Source organism: Zingiber officinale, chromosome 5A (assembly GCF_018446385.1).
Source record: "Zingiber officinale cultivar Zhangliang chromosome 5A, Zo_v1.1, whole genome shotgun sequence".
NCBI classification, from domain to species: Eukaryota; Viridiplantae; Streptophyta; class Magnoliopsida; order Zingiberales; family Zingiberaceae; genus Zingiber; species Zingiber officinale.
This window is the reverse complement of record NC_055994.1, coordinates 131,413,428-131,430,782: the sequence shown is the minus strand read 5'-3', so window position 1 is coordinate 131,430,782 and position 17,355 is coordinate 131,413,428. Positions and strand designations below refer to the sequence as shown.

General features: G+C 36.9%; 1 protein-coding gene across 1 annotated transcript; it reads right to left on the bottom strand.

The window, feature by feature from the left end:
• Window positions 1-8,746: 8,746 nt before the first annotated feature.
• On the bottom strand, window positions 8,747-12,649 carry LOC121981831. Its single transcript, XM_042534581.1, has 4 exons — window positions 11,037-12,649; window positions 9,945-10,091; window positions 9,562-9,678; window positions 8,747-9,483 (listed from the first exon to the last, which is right to left on the bottom strand). The coding sequence occupies exons 1-4, from the start codon at window positions 12,537-12,539 to the stop codon at window positions 8,869-8,871; spliced, it is 2,382 nt and encodes a 793-aa protein (XP_042390515.1). The 5' UTR covers window positions 12,540-12,649; the 3' UTR covers window positions 8,747-8,868.
• Window positions 12,650-17,355: the final 4,706 nt, after the last annotated feature.

Here is a 17,355-nt window from a genome sequence, read left to right as displayed (position 1 = left end):
ATTAATAACTTAGGTGATTTGGATCGAACGTGTTAAGTTTCGCAGGAGATCCAAGTCTAAACCTAAAAGAACAAATAGATTAAGTTTTGGATCAAACGTGTTAAGTTCTGCAGGCGATCCAAAATTTAATTTAAAAGAACACATGGTAGCTAGGAACAGGTTCAGACCTTTGAATAAAATTTTTGTACAGTGGAATCTCTAGGTTTTCCAAGTAGCAACCAACAATTGGTATCAGAGCTAGGGTTTTGCCTCTGTGTATTTGGTATTAGTTTAATTATGCACATGTCATACATAATTTAGGCAGGATAATAGTAGGATGTGCTAACTTTGTGGATGCAGGATCCAACTATTATGTGTGTGATTGGACCCTTGGACATGTCAAGGGCATTTTATTGTGTGTGCATGATTGTATTATAAAATACAGCAGGAGCTGTATTTAGTTTTATTAGGATTTTATTTTTTGATCTAGTTACATGTACATTCCTTTTATGGAATATAAGATCGATGGATGTAAATTTTATTTTATGTTCGATCTAGTTTACATGTACATTCCTTCGAGGAATATAGGATCGAAAAATGTAAAATTTTATTTATGTCGCGGATCGAATCTTGCAAGGCGTGGAACCTTTTGAGGATCAGAGGCACAGCGGAACAAGGAGCAAGATGGATGCGACAACTAGACCCGGTGGCGGTGGCCAAAGATGCCAGCAGCTAGGGTTGGCGACACACGGAGGACAGCAATAGATAAAAGCCATAATAGTTGAAAATTAATTTTCTATTTATTGCTTTTTATGCTGTGTTGTGTGTGCTTGTTAGTATATATGCTAAGTAGGCTAGCATAATCAAAATTCCTCACTTTAAATAACTAAGTGGGAGAGAGATTTATTTTTAAATAAATTCCACGGTCTCCATTATTGGCTTATAAGTGATGCAACAAGCTTGCGCGTTGGCTCTGAGTGCCTTCCTCCATATCGGATGAGCTTGTTTGCGGATCACTAGCTTAAACTTCCATTTTGGATGACTATCGAAAGTTAATTAAGTGCGTGTGATCTTCCCCATCGGAAGGGACACAATCTTATTAACGGACATAGTGTCAAGTAATGGTATACACTTAGGCACGTCTAATAGTATCCTCCCCATCAGAGTTACTGCTATTATTTGTGTAACCGAAGAAAACCAACTATTGATTTGTCAAATAAATAAGTTGACAAGATAATAAAATTAAAAACCCCTTTTACAAATGTTTGATTTTGTATACGTTCACACTATCGTGGCATACAAAATTCACGGTGTTTGAGGTAATTTTATTTGTCATAAAGATTTATTGACAAGATAATTAATGGGTAAACTCCTTCTCTTACAAATGTTTAATTTTGTATATGTCCACACTATCGTGGCATGCAAAATTCACGGTGTTTGAGGTGTTGGTGAATTTAAATAATATTATTTGAGGAATCAATGTTATTTTAAATTCAAAAGTTTTGACCAAATATTTGATCAAAGAAAGATCAACTATTAATTTTATTCGTCATAAAGTAAAGTTGACGAGATAATAAAATTAATGAATAAAATCTCTTCTTTGATTTTGTATATGTCCACACTATCGTGGCATACAAAATTCATGAGGATTTTAAGGAATTGATCTTGACCAAATATTTTTGTGACTCTTAGGATTTAAAACGTTTGTCAATTCCTTAGTTGTTATACTATAGAAAAGACTTAGTAGTCCCAATTGTAATGATTGGAAATAGGACTTGGACATTAAGGTAGTCTGTCTTTTTAGGACTAAAGAACAATATAGGTGTATTTAATTCATTAGTTGAAACATGTTTAGTGGTGTTATCTACCAGAACCTGGAGTGTAGATACAGATGCCATTAATCATGTCTGCAATTCATTGCAGGGTTCCAGGAAACCCGACAACTAAATGAAAATAAAAACACCGTCCACATGGGTACTGCTATAAAATTGGCAGCTGTTGCAGTGGGAGATGTTTATCCTTTGATAAAATATGGAATTTAAGTAATTGTCTTTACGTACCAAGTTTAGAAAGAACTAGTTTTCAGTTTCTAAACTATTCAAAGAACTTGATATTCTGCCTCTTTTAATAACAAAGTTGTTACTAAGAAAAAGAGAGAAGTTATCTGTTCTGGTACGTTGCTTGGCAATTTATAAATCCAATAACTCCCACGATACAACAAATGAAAATTAGTAACACGTCTTCTAACTTTAAGAGAAAGCAACCTTCGGAAATGAACCAATTATATCTTTGGCATCTAGGGCTAGGTTATATTAACTTGAGTAGGATTCATTGGTAGCTGATGAACTTTTGGGTTCATTGGTAGTGGAAATCTTTCCAACCTGCGAGTCTTACTTGGAAGGAAAAATAACCAAGAAGCTTTTAAGTCTAAGGGGTTTAGAACCAAAGATATAGGAATAGGTTCATTCTGATTTGTGAAGACCTTTGACTATCCAGGCAAGAGGTTGTTTCAAATATTTCGTCTATTTTATAGACAACTATTTGAGATACAGATACATTTACTTGATGTGCCGCAAGTCTAAGTACTTTGATTAGTTCAAAGAGTACGAGGCTGATGTGGAGAAACGTCAAAGTAAAAGTATCAAGACACTACGGTAAGATCGTAGTGGCAAGTACCTCTTGGGAGAATTTAGGAGTCACTTATCAGAAGTAGCGATTCAATCCCAACTAACTGCACCTGGTACACCCCAACAGAATGGTAGGAAGGTATAGGACTCTTATGGAAATAAGTAGATTGATGATGAGTTATTTCCAAATTCATTTTAATGATATACTCTGGAAACGGAAGTGAATATAGTACCTTCCAAAGTCAGAACTCTCTACTCATATAGAATTGTTGAATAAGCGTAAGCCTATTTTGAAGCATATTCGGATTCGCGTCGTCCAGCATATATGCTGAAAAGAGATAATGATAAGTTGGACAGGAATTCACTTGTTTATGGGTTATCCTAGAGAAATGAAAGTAGGATTATAGTCTTAAAAATCAGAAGGTCATTGTTAGCATCAATGAATGATTTTTAATAAAGGACTATGTAATAAATCACGTGCCCATAAGTAAATTTGTTCTTAAGGAAATAATAAAGGACATGTCTAACCTAGTACAAACTGTACAAGATGAAATATCACAAGAAACTGCAACACGTATCACAAATGATACACAATTGCAGAAAGTGTCTCGTCGTAGTGGGAGTGTTGTTAGGCAACCTAAAAAGATTCATGTTTTGGGAGAGTTTTTGGACTCAATCCCTGGAGGACATGAACCTGATCTCCGGACATATGACGAAGCACTCCAAGATAAAGATGCAGCATCTTGGCAAAGAGTAATGAATAACAGAATTAGAATTCTAATAAAATCTGGAAGCTTGTAGAACCACCAAATGGTGTAAAAGCCTTTGGTTAAATAGGTCTACAATAGAAAAGGAAGGACAGACGGGAAAGTGTATACTTTCAAAGCAAGGCTTGTTGAAAAAAAGGGAAACCTTTTATCGGTAGTCATGCTAAAGTCTATCCAGTTTCTTTTTAGGAAGTGGATGTCAAGACAGCTTTCCTTAATTGAAGTCTTGAAGAAAGCATCCATATAAAGCAACTAGAAGGGTTCATTACAAAGGGCAAAGAACATCTTGTGTGCAAGCTCAATCAGTCTATGGACTGAGGCAAAGCTTCAAGGTCTTGGAACATCCGGTTTATCAAAGTAATCCAGACCTGTGGATTTATTTAGTAACCGGATAAGTCTTGTGTATATAAAAAGTGTGATGGAAACGTGGTGGTATTTCTTGTACTATACGTAGATAACATTTTTGGTAGTTGGAAACAATATCAAAATGTTGTCAGAAGTAAGGGTATGGTTGTCCAAACAATTCGATATGAAGGACTTGGGAGAATGTATATATTCTTGGGATCAAAGTAATAAGGGATCGCAAGAAAAGAATATTTTACTTATCCCAAGCTTCATAGATCGAAAAAAACCTTGCTCGTTTTAAGCATGCAAAACTCCAAGAAAGGTTTCTTACCTTTTTAGCATGGAGTAACTTTATCTAAAGAAATGTCTCCATAGACATCAAAAGGAGATAAAGGGCATGAAGGCAGTTCCTTATGCTTCGGCTATGGGAAGCCTAATGTATGCAATGCTGTGTACGAGACTGGATATCTATTTTGCCGTGAGCATAGTTAGTAGATATCAAAGCAACTCTGGACAAGGATATTGATCTGCGGTAAAGCATATATTGAAGTACCTTAGAGGCACTAGAGATTATATGCTAGCTTATAAGGCAGATAATTTGTTCCCTGTGGGTTGCATGGATTTTAACATCCAATCGAAAAGGGATAATAGTAAGTCAACCTCGGGGTTTTGTGTTTACTTTAGGAGGTAAAGTCATAACTATGGAAGAGTGATAAGCACAGGTGTTTTTCTGGACTCCACCATAGAAGCTGAGCATATGGCAAGCCTCTGAGGTAGCTATAAAAGCTAAATGACTCAATAACCTCAAGATAGACTTAGATATGATTTCTGGTTTATCCAAAGATTATTACAATTCATTGTAATAATAGTGGTGCAGTAGCAAACTCAAAGAAACCATAAGTCTATAAGGCAAGTAAACGCAATAGAGCGCAAGTACCACCCAATACGAGAAAACGTATAAACGAGAAGAAGTTGTTGCTGTCGAGATTGCATCAAGTGATAACCTAGAAGATCCTTTCACTAAAGCCCTTAAGGCAAGAGCTTTTGATGGGCATGTTGAAGGTTTGGGAATCAGATGTATGGTAGCAGATATAGCAGCTTAGTCTTTTAGTATAAGTGGGAGATTGTTAGGATGTATACTAAAAGCCTAGCTTTTGGTAAAAACATTTATCTAAAAATAAGAATCACATTGGTCAAATGTCTACATTTATGATAAATGTAATTGTTCAATTAATTCATATTGTAGATAACATGGTGTGTGGTATCATACACAGAAGATCATGTTATCGATTCCTTATAAATTATAAACAGTAGCTCACGACCAAGATGGAAAGGAACAAACCATTGGAAGGTCGTAGTGTAATTAGGTATTAGTTTATCTTAACTATATAATTACACTAGTACACTTAGAGTGTATTGAGTAGGATCATTTGAGGTCGTTTCTTTTATACTGACTTTATAAAGGAACAAAGACCTCAGTTATTATGGAAGTGTGTGCTCTTAATCCTAATATAATAACAAGCACATATATTTGATATTTATTTCTTTAATTTATCAATGGGTGAGATTTAGTTCGATAAATCAATAAGGCCGATAAGTTGGGAAATGATATCACTTATAGTGTGTGTTGTTGATTATAGAAGGAAACTGTGTCCTAGTGATCTAGGTTGAGAATGTCCCCAAGAGGAGCTCATAAGGATTGTCATGTTAAACCCTGCAGGTGGACTTAGTCCAACATGACGATGAAGTTGAGTGGTACTACTCTTGGAGCTAGATATTAATTAAGTGAGTTGTCAGTAACTTACTTAATTAGTGGACATTCGACATCTTAAACACAGGGAGACTAACACACTCATAATAAGTAGGAGCCCAAAATGTAATTTGGGGTTGGTGCGGTAGTTCAATAATAGTTCTCTAGTGGAATGAATTATTATTGATAAAATTAAGTTGTGTGTTCGGGGCGAACACGGGATGCTTAATTTTATCGGGAGACCAAAACCAATTCCTCCTCTCGGTCCCTATCGTAGCCTCTTAATTATAGAGTACTATACCCACCTATACCCACCTTCTTACCCATCCCATAGGGGTCGGCCAAGCTAGCTTGGAGACCAAGCTAGGGCTGACCAAAGTTTGGTTCATGGGTGCTTCAAGGTGGCCGGCCCTAGTTTGGGTTCAAGCTTGGTGTGGCCGGCCCAAATTAAAATAAAAGGATTTTTATTTTTAAAAATTTTTCTTATGTGGATAACATGATTTAAAAGAGAGTTTAAAAATTTAAATCTTTCCTTTTATAAGATTCTACAAAAGATTAAGAGAAGAGCTAAATCTCTTTCCTTATTTGTAGATTAAAAGGTTGATTTTAATTTTGGTAAAAACTTTCCTTTTTAATCATGTTCATGATTTAAAAGAAAGTTTAACAATTAAAAATTCTCTTTTATTAGTTTCTACAAAAGATTAAGAAAAGATTTGATATCTTTCCTTATTTGTAGATTGAAAAGAAATTTTAATTTTTAGAGATAACTTTTCTTTTTGAAAATTATCCACATGTTTAAAAGAAATATTTTAATTTATAAAATTCCCTTTTTATTAACCAATCATGAAGGGATAAAAATTATTGAAAAAATTTATAAATTTCCGGAAGCAAATAAGGAAGTTTTAATTTGTGTTTAAAATTTTATTTGCTTGGAGATTTGTATATGGCCGGCCATTGTAAATTGAGAAGAAAAAAATTATTTTTAATTAAATAAATATTTCCTTTTCATGGCAAAAGAATTAAGGAAGTTTTTATTTAAATTTCCTTATTTGCCAAGACCAATTATAAAAGAAGAGGTAGAGGAGCCTTCATGGGTGAACAACCTCTATTATTCTCTCCCTCTTTTCCTTGGTGTTGTGGCCGGCCAACCTCTCTCCCTCTCTTCCTCTTTGTGGTGGCTGAAACCCTTCCTCCCTTGGAGCTTTTGTGGTGGCCGGATATTACTTGGAGAAGAAGAAGAAGAAGGAGAGAAAGCTTGTATCCCTTGGTGCTTGGTTGGTGTTTTTCTTCATCCTTGGTGAAGCTCTTTTGTTTTGGTTGAACTTAGCTAGGAGGAGAAGAAGGTGCATTGGTGGTTTCTCATCTCGGAAGATCGTTGCCCACACAACGTTCGAGGTTAGAAGAGGAATACGGTAGAAGATCAAGAGGTATTTCTAAAAGGTATAACTAGTAATTTTTCCTTTCCGCATCATACTAGTTATTTTTGGAAATAATACCAAATACAAGAGGCTTACGATTCTAGTATTTCGAATTTATTTTCGATGTAATGTTCTTATGTTTATTTCTTTTCCTTGTGATTTGATTGTTCTTTTCGGTTAATCTAAAGTTATTTTAGGAAATTAAATATTAGCTTTCCATAAAAGGTTTTGTCTAGTCGGTGGTGGTTGCTCCCATATCCAAGAAGGTCATGTGCCTCGCCACGTCAGTACTGGGAACCAATTATGGAAATTAATATTTAATGGAATTAATAACTTAGGTGATTTGGATCGAACGTGTTAAGTTCCGCAGGAGATCCAAGTCTAAACCTAAAAGAACAAATAAATTAAGTTTTGGATCAAACGTGTTAAGTTCCGCAGGCGATCCAAAATTTAATTTAAAAGAACACATGGTAGCTAGGAACAGGTTTAAACATTTGTACAAAATTTTTGTACAGTGGAACCTCTAGGTTTTCCGAGTAGCAACCAACACTTGGCTCATCCTATTGGTCTTGGCTGGCCCTAGCTTGGGCTCCAAGCTAACTTGGTTGGCCCCATTAGGATAGGTAGGAAGGTGGATATAGGTGGGCATAATTCTCTATATACAAGAGGCTACGATAGGGACCGAGAGGAGGAATTGGTTTTGGTCTCCCGATGAAATTAAGCTTCCCGTGTTCGCCCCGAACGCCCAACTTAATTTCATCAATAATAATTCATTCTACTAAAGAATTATTATTGAACTACCGCACCAATCCCAAATTACATTTTGGGCTCCTTCTTATCATGAGTATGTTAATATCTCTGTGTTTAAGATGTCGGATGCCCACTAATTAATTGAGTTACTGACAACTCATTTTAATTAATATCTTAGTCCAAGAGTAGTACCACTCAACCTTATTATCGTGTCGGACTAAGTCCACCTGCAGGGTTTAACATGACAATCCTTATGAGCTCCTCTTGGGGACATTATCAACCTAAATTACTAGGATACAGTTTCCTTTTATAATCAACAACACATACTATATGTAATATCATTTCCTAACTTATTGGGTCTATTGATTTATCGAGCTAAATCTCACCCTTTGATAAGTCAAAGAAATAAATATTAAATATATGTACTTATTATTATATTAGGATTAAGAACACACACTTCCATAATAACTAAGATCTTGTTCTTTTATTAAGTCAATATAAAAAGAACTTACCTTAAATGGTCCTGCTCAATACACTCAGAGTGTACTAGTGTAATTTATCAATCAAGATAAACTAATACCTAATTACATTACGACTATTCCAATGGTTTGTTCCTTTCCATCTCAGTCATGAGCTACTGTTTATAATTTATAAGGAATTGATAACATGATCTTCTATGTGTGACATCACACACCATATTATCTACAATATAAATTAATCGAATAATTATACTTAACTTATAAATGTAAATATTTGACCAATATAATTCTTATTTCTAAATAAATATTTATATAAAAAAAAATTAGACTTTTAATATACAATTCAATAAACTTAGAGTCACTGTAAAAACAATTGAGGACGACCTCAGTGTCGTCGGAGGATGACGTCAGGGTTACTAGCGTGGAGGCAGTGGTTTGCAAGGGCGTCGAGGCTAGTGTTCTCGAACCACATGAGGAGGGCCACAAATTGCACCCGTGGAACAAATGGAAGAGAAAAGATCAGGGAGCCCAAGAAACGATAAAAGAATTAAAATGGCACCGATATTGTGTAAACTTTTCATGAGGATTTGCATTTGTATGTGCTCGTGTAAACTTTTCATTAGGATTTGCATTGGTATGTGAATGTGTAAACTTTTCATAAGGACTTGCATTCGAATGCGCGTATGTTTGACCGTACATATTTAGATTCCTTCTTTGATGGAGGTGGGAAAGTATGTATTTTAGGGAGATGTATCAAGAAGGATGGCAAAAGCTTTTCTTCAGCGAACAGAAAACAGCATAAAGCAGCAGCAGCGTTGCTATCTTCTTGGAGGCCAACACTCTCAAGTTGATCCTCATCCTATGTGCTCTCATGAACTTCACTACCCCATTCAAGAACATACTAAACCAAGAAACAACCAGCCCCAACACCATCATTAGTGCTTCCTTCGGCCCCTCCAAGTTACAATCTTCATCGCCACTTAAATCCACAATGAATGGGCCAGTTGAGTTGCCCTCTTCGACATGGTTGAGGTCTAGAAGCTCATTCAACCAACTCGAGAACCTGATCAAGAGCTTTGCTAGCCATGCTACTTCAGTATCTGAGATTGGCCGCCGCATCCAATCGCCTTTGTATTTTGCATTGGCCCAGGACCATTCTCCAACAGCTAGGTGCTTGGGGCTGAATAGCTTATTATGGGGGTAACGGATATCTTGAGCTCGAGTGGCTGTAGGTGAGTCAGATTTCCTTGCTGAGACACCGAAAAGAACAGGCATCTGAGATCTGATTGCATCCAAGGCCTGCATGTTACTAGTAGATACATCCCCAGAAGACATTTGAATCTCATGTTCAGCTCGCAGCACGAACAACTAGAGAGACAACGGCCATAATCAGACAAAAGTTCTTGCTGATAATGAAATAAGGAACAAAAGTATAACGAAATCTACCTGAAGTAGGTTACGCGCTCCATCTTCACCATCACTGAAAAGTTTCAAATTACTGTTCCAGTTTTCATGCAAGAAAGACCCATCTGTTTCAGTTTCGCAAAGACCATCCTCCCAGTCCTTGATAGAAAATCAACAAGTGCATTCAGTCTCTCGTACAAACACAAGGGTGAATAAGAATAAAGTTCAAGAAAGCTATAGCAGAGCATTGTACACTTCTTTGCAAAATTAAGACATGGTGATGATTAAATTTTTACTGTGTCGCTTGACTATGAAATATTTGACCATAATAGAAGAGTTTCATTTTCATCCATCTCAACTTTAGCAAAGCTTCTTTCTACTTGCACTGTGATAAGTAAAACAATCAGGAAGGATTAAAATTGTACCTGCAGTTGTTCAAGGTTGGATGGTACATATTTATACATATCATTAGAAGAATAAGCGGAAGCACTAGCTGGTTTGAAATGGTAAGCAACACTAACTTTCTGAAGAAGGTCTAGCAGTTGTTTGGATGCAGTCATAATGTTTAGTACCTGCAAATTCAATCACAGACTAACTACCATCAAAAACTGGAATTTATGCTGATATTTCATGTCGCATAGACTGCATTAATAAATTTAAAATGGAGGTATGAGTAAACAGAGTAAGATTACTTAACACTTACTTGAGACAACCCATCAAAAGGATAGAATCCAGCATAGACAAATAAGATTCATATGCCAATGCTAAGTCTAAGTCATGCATTCATAAATTTTAGACATAAGGATCGTAAAAACATATATTTTCATGGTACACGACGACCACATTAGCAGTATGTACATACGAATATGAAAAAGAGATAATTCACTTTGTTAAATAAGCAGAATACTTTTAGATACACTATATACTTTGCACTAGCAAACCCTTTTCAGCAAGTGTCGAGATAAACAAGATATATACATTGTGAAGAACATTGGAATACACCTAACTGCAAATTTTTATACACAACTATAAATACAAAATAAAAAAGGGCATATATATATATATATATGAGATAAAAAAATACCAAACAAAACCAGATGTACTTTGGTGATTGCAATACAAAGAAAACAAGATAAAAATTGAAAAGCTTAGGACAGCCATAGAAAAAATTCTGCAAACAGTATACAGGTTTGTTTTACTGTCAATTTGGAACTAACAGTGCAAATCAGTCAATCAATAGTGAGTAATTACAAGTAACAATCAATCAAACTAATGAAGTAGGCTACAAAGAGAACAGCATAGAAAATTGAAAAGCATACGAAGGCCATATAAAAATGTCTGCAAACGGTATCATAGGTCTGTTTACTGTCAATTGGAACTAACAGATGAAATCAATCAATCAATAGTGAGCAATCACCACTAACGATCAATCATATAACAGCAAGCAAATAATACATTGTATAAATTAAGAAATTTGATGCTTAAGCAATAAAAATCAGCTTCCAGATAATTCAGACCTTAAGCACCATATGTATAACTGAATCTGGATTTGTATGGAGAAACCTGTGGGCGAACCCAAGAAAATGAACAACCAATGAATTGTAGAACAGATAATTTGATAAAACATAGCTTTCCCAAGCTGGTGAGTAGTGTACTTCCATACAGTTTTGGCCACTGTTTTTTCTCTCAATGCTTTCCTTGACTTTAGTTTCTGTATCTTTTCTTTTCCCTGATTCAAATTCAGAAAAATCATCTAGGCTTATCTTCCATGGCTCAAGATACGACATCCACAAATCTAACACTTGTGAAACAATCTTTATGGATGACCCAATTGGACAAAAAAGAAAACTTCTCAATATAAACCTATATAAAGGTCTCTGTATTACTGCATTCCAAGAAACAACTGAACTCTTGCAATAAAGCATCATAGTGTTTGAGCAAACAACATTCTGTGATCTCTTTACAACAGGACTGCCACTAGCCCCCCTGTTCTCAATCCCTCCACCATCATCAGTTGGGCGGCAGTTCAAATACTCTACAATCAACTTAATCGCATCTCCTAAACCAGGTGTAGGAGGGGTACTGCTTAGCACTGCCCTGAACGGAAATGACAAATCAAAAGAGCGGCAGAAGTTCAATGGGAGGGGTGAAAAATCATTATCAAGCATCCAAAAGTGGACAAAGGTATGAATAAAAAATTCAGCTTGCAAGAGCACGGTGTCATCATAACTAACATAATGATGAAGTAAAGAACTGCGATGGGGTTGGCTGGAGGCCAACTGATACTTTGGCATGAATGCACGAAGATATTCATAGAGAAGCTGGAGATACAAATTACCCCCGGACTTCTGGTCTGGTCTCCTAATTGCACCAGATATAACGGGAAGAGACAAGGTCCAATTCTCCAACCTAAACTTCTTGCTCTTCTGAACCACATCGGAGTTGGCATTCTCACTGTTACCTCGATAAACAGGATAGTAGGCAAACCAAAATATATAATATTCAAAAGCATTGAACTCGACATGGTACGGATAACCCTGAGCCAGCTCCTCCTTAACTCTACCACTTAGAAGGGGGCATAAATCGCCGAGTTCGGAGCACGGTCGGTCACTTTGGAGGACAAAACGGATCCAGTTCGGCAGCCGCTCGACAGGGAACACGTATCGGACAAGTTTTTGGCGGTCAATCGAGTAGATGGAGGAGAACAGTAGGCCGTCAGGAGATAGAAGAGCTAAAAGGCGGCTAGAGAGCGCAGGATCGGACGCCGCCTGGTCGATCCAGGCGGTGGAAACGAGGTGGGTGGAGTGTGCGGAAGCGGAGGAAGGGGAAGGGACGTCGTCAAAGCCGAAGAGACGGCAGATGAGGGAAGGGAAGGCGATGGAGAAAAAGGCACGGCTTTGATCGGAGACATGGCGGCGGAGGAAAGTGTCCACGGCGGAGCATGCAGCGGCGATCTGGGGCGGAGCAGAGGCGGAGAGGATGGAGTAAGCGATGTCCTTCGCCCGGTTCTGGGAATCCATTGGGAGGGCGCGCGGGGTGTTTAGGGTTTTGGAGAGAAGGGAGGATGAAACCTCTCAATTTTGACGCGCTTCCACTGGGCGCGCGGTCGCTCATCAGTAAACGCGGGTTCGGGTTATCTTCATCACCGGAGACGCGCTTCCACGTGGCGCAAGGGAACGCGGGGTCGGATTACCTTCCCTAATTTAGCCGTTGATCCTGAAATATAAATGATTTATATTGTGAAAAAAAATGGAAAAAAAAAACAAACAAACAAACAAATGCACATAAAATATTACAAATAATGTATGTAAATTTAGTTAAAAAAAAAGAAAAAGGCCCCGACCTCCCAGCGCATCTCCGAGACCCTCGCCGTCAACGGTTGGCGCATTATTTTGGTCGAGGCCTAAAGCGACAACTGCAGGTAACAGTCGGCAGCACCAGGTGGTGTAGCATACAACAGCCGCCATGTCTTGCGATTTGATCACGTGAGCAGACGTCAGCCACCGGCCCGCGTATAAGCACGGTGAGAATTAGCCCAATAAGGTATCGCGAAGGACCGTCGTTGCATGATTAAGATATAATTCGTATTGCATATTGTATGAGGAGAAAGATGGTCAAAGAAGAAAATTATAATTATCTCTTGTTCAATGGTTCTATGTCTTGATAGAAAGAACGTAAAAAATTATGTACAAAGAAGAATAATGTCAGAGAATAAATCATGTGTAAAGAAGAGTCATGTCAATACGTGTCTCAGAACCATGAGAATAAAGTTTAGCGGTCGTTTAAGGTTTCGTACCTTTCAATTTTTATAATTAGAAAAAATGAAACTTTCCCTAGGTCAAGTCCTAAGGCAGTTGCCTCCTTGGCATCATGGAATATCTGATGCTATATTTTAAAGATAGAATGATAAAAAATATTCAAAAAAAAATGGTTAAATGGAATTAACTGGTTGAAATAAAAAGTTTGGTCGGATTAATTTAGAATTTTTAGAAAAAACTATAATTATTTTAGTTTTAGACTTTATTTTTAAATTTTAAATTTGATTAAATTGAATTCAGCCATAGCTAAATTAGAATAGGAGTTTAAAATTTTTAATTTTGTAATTCGTGACTCTCCTCCTCCTAAGTTACGATTTTATCGATTTAATTTATATTTTATCTGTTTGATTTATTTAATTTTTATTGAAATTATATGGATTTATTTGATTTAGATTTAAATAATTCGAACAATTCAAATATGAATGGATTGATCAGGCTATACCACTCATTCAGTTCTTTTGCTTAATTATCTTAAATATTTAAATTATGTTTAGTCTCCACATAGGTCTGAGTGTATTTGTCTTTCTAATTTAAAAGGTTAGAATTTATCCCCAGAATTACGGTACAGCGGAAGCAGAACGGATCTATTACCGGGCAGCAGCCCAGCCCAAAAATTCATGCATCGTTAAATCATCACGAAGAAAAAAAAATCTGGCATTCATCTTCAATTGTGCATGAGATCTTCATTAATTATTCTTAGGTTATTTTTGTATTTTAGGATTGCAAAGTATCTATGTAATTATTATTTATTTTTTTTAATTCAAAATACTTTTGTTATTGAAAAAATTTCCATTTTTGTTTTGTAATTGTAACTTTTATTATATTAATATAAAAGCCTAATATATAAATAAATTAATTTTTTTTAAGATAATCATATATTATAATCTCATTAATTTTGACTTACATTATACAATAAATCTCAATTAAATTTATCAAAAATATTTTTTTAATAAACATGTAATATAGGCGGCGGCGTCCGGGGAAAGTTTATCTTATCTAAAACATGAAGATGAAATACGTTGAATGACTTACCACCGTGATGCTAACCCAAGGAAAGCTAAAGATATTAAGGGGGCGTTTGGTTCTCTCCTAGGAATAAGAATGAGAATGAGTATCATAGTATTATGGAATGAGAATGGGTATGAGCTTGGGTATCATTCTTTAAAATGATATTTGGTTAGTTAAATATTTTCAATCGGAATGAACCTAAATTTCCTTTTTTACCCATACAGAAAAATAAAAAAAAAAATAAATGAGAGAGAAAGTTGAATGTGAGATAAACATATGATGAGAGAAAATGATGAGAGAGAAAGTGTGTTGGGAAAAAATGAATAGAGAGAAAGTATGATGAGAGATAATGAAGAGAGAGCGCATGATAGGAGAGATTGAGAAGAGAAAAAATATGATGAGTGAGAAAGAGTGATGAGAAAAAAATGATGAGAGAGAAAGTATTATGAGAGGAAATGAAATAGCGAGGAGAGAGAAAGTATGATGAGAGAGAAAGTGGGTTGAGAGAGAAAGAGTGATGGGAAAAATGAAGAGAGAGAAAGTGTGATGAGAGAAAATGAGAGATTGAGGAGAGAGAAAGTATTATGAGAGGAAATGAAAAAGTGAGGAGAGAGAGAGTGGGTTGAGAGAGAAAGAGTGATGGGAAAAAATGAAGAGAGAGAACGTATGATGAAAGCAAATGAGAGACTGGAGAGAGAGAAAGTGTGATTACAGAAAATAAAGAGAGAGTATGATGAGAGAGAATGAAGAGAGAGAAAGTGTGATGAGAGAAAATAAGGAGAGAGGATATGCTAAGAGAGATTGAGGAAAGAGAAAGTACAATGATAGAGAAAATGTGATGAGAGAAAAAGTATGATGGAAAAATAAGGAGAAAGTGTGTAATGGGAGAGAAAGTGTGATGGAAGATAATGAAGAGAGAGAAAATGAGGAGAGAGAGTGTATAATGGAAGAGAATATAGAGAGAAAATGGTAGAGAATGTGTAATGAGAGAGAATGAGGAGAGAGAAAGTATGTTGAGAGAGAAAGTGTGATGATAAAATAAGGAGAGAGAAAATATGATGAGAGAGAAAAAGGAGAGAGAGTGTGAAATTTTAAAAAATGAACAAATATACTAAGGCCATTTTTGTCTAAAACTTAATTCACATTCCTATTCCATCAAAACCCAAGGTAGGGGATGAGTTTCATCCATACCCAAGTTTTTGGGTTTCATTCCAAAATCTTGATTTCATTCCCATCAACTAAACACAAGATTTGGAAATGAATCCATTCCCTCATTCACAAACTCATAAACCAAACGCCACCTAATTAATGTCCGAGCTGCAAAGATGGTGCAGCAGCAGTAGAAGATAGCACTCGATTGTCGAGTACTGAATGAACTAATTGCATTGGCAACAGGACAGCGAGCTGACCATAGAGCCCGAGCGGAAGATCCTACTGGCCACAAGTCGAACCGCCAACAAACACCAAACACACCAATTCCATACCAAAGGGCGTTATTCCGCACGCACCTTTGGAAGAACATGACTGAGATGAAGGGACGCAAGGATCATCTTCTGAGAATGCGCCCGTCTGAGACACACGGAAAGGCAAAGCACTCCGACTCGACGACTCTCCCAAGCGGATCAACAAACAGTTCTCCCAAGAGATCTTCGATGATCAACTGCCACCTCACTATACATCGCTGACGATCGAAGAGTACACATGGTCAACTGATCTCGAGAACCATCTAATCAAATTCGACAATATAACCACGCTCCACTAGTACGCTGAAGGAGTCAAGTGCCAAGTATTCCTCACCACGCTCTTCGGATCAACGCAGAAATGGTTTAAACGCTTGCTGATCAACTCCATCGGCAGCTTCAAAGACTTCTGAAAGGCGTTCCTTTAACATTTTGCTAGCAGTTGCCGCTACCAGAAGATGAATGTAAACATGTTCATGATCAAGCAAGGGTCCAAGGAAGCGTTACGGGCCTACATTAAGAGATTCAATCAAGTCAAGTGGTCATGGGCGTCCCATCAGTCACTCAGGAAACCTTAGTAAGTTTCTTTTCTTAGGGGCTTACGGATAACGACTTCTTATAGGATCGTTGCGTTAGAGGGGGATGAATAGCGCTCGTGGCTTTCATGTTCATTTAAAAAATTTCGAGAGACAAACGTAGCGGAATAAAGACGAAAAGAAACAATGCTGACAAATTCAAGTTTTACTTGGTTCGGAGTCTATGATGATTCTTACTCCAAGGCCCGCACATGATAATATTTTCATTGGACAATCACTAGTTAATTGAAAAGTTACAAAAAGCGAATTACAATTTAGAACAAGTAACTTTTTAAAATTTAAACAATACCAACACCCTTATAAATAAATCTTGAACATAGTCATCGGAGTAGCTTTTGGGCATCATGGAGGTGTTTTCTGAGCAGCACAAGAAGTAGAAGATGCTTGGAATGTTGTGTTTGAGGTGCTTGTTGAATCCTCCTTTTATAACCCACTTCGGGCACCTGGAACCTCCCCCAAGCTCCCCACAAGGTTGAAGTGATGTGCTCTCGTCAAAACTCGATCCGACAAAAGATATCCACCTTTGGGCGCCCGAACCACCTTCGGGAGCCTGGACTGTGACGTAGGTCCACCAATCATCACGCGCTAGCTCACCTCGCAAATCAATTTTTAGCCGTTCGGGCGCCTAGAGTACCGCCGGGCACCCAGACCGCTAGGGCACCTAGCCACCTACTAGGGCAAAGCCTTCCGTGATGCCAGGCACCTTGCTCGACAAAGCCTTCTTGGGTATTGGAGCAATAATCACTTCTAGACGAAGTCTTTTAAATAAATTAAATGTTTAATTTTCTTTTTGAGAATCTTTGATTTAACTAAACAAGTGGCAATCAAGTCTAAGTCCTTATCCATCCTAATCTAAGCATGTATAAGGGGAAAAAGTAATTCAAGAATCAATCAGGTTTATCTAATAATAAAGATGATTTTTCTATTGACCCCCCTAGATCATAGCCTCGACAA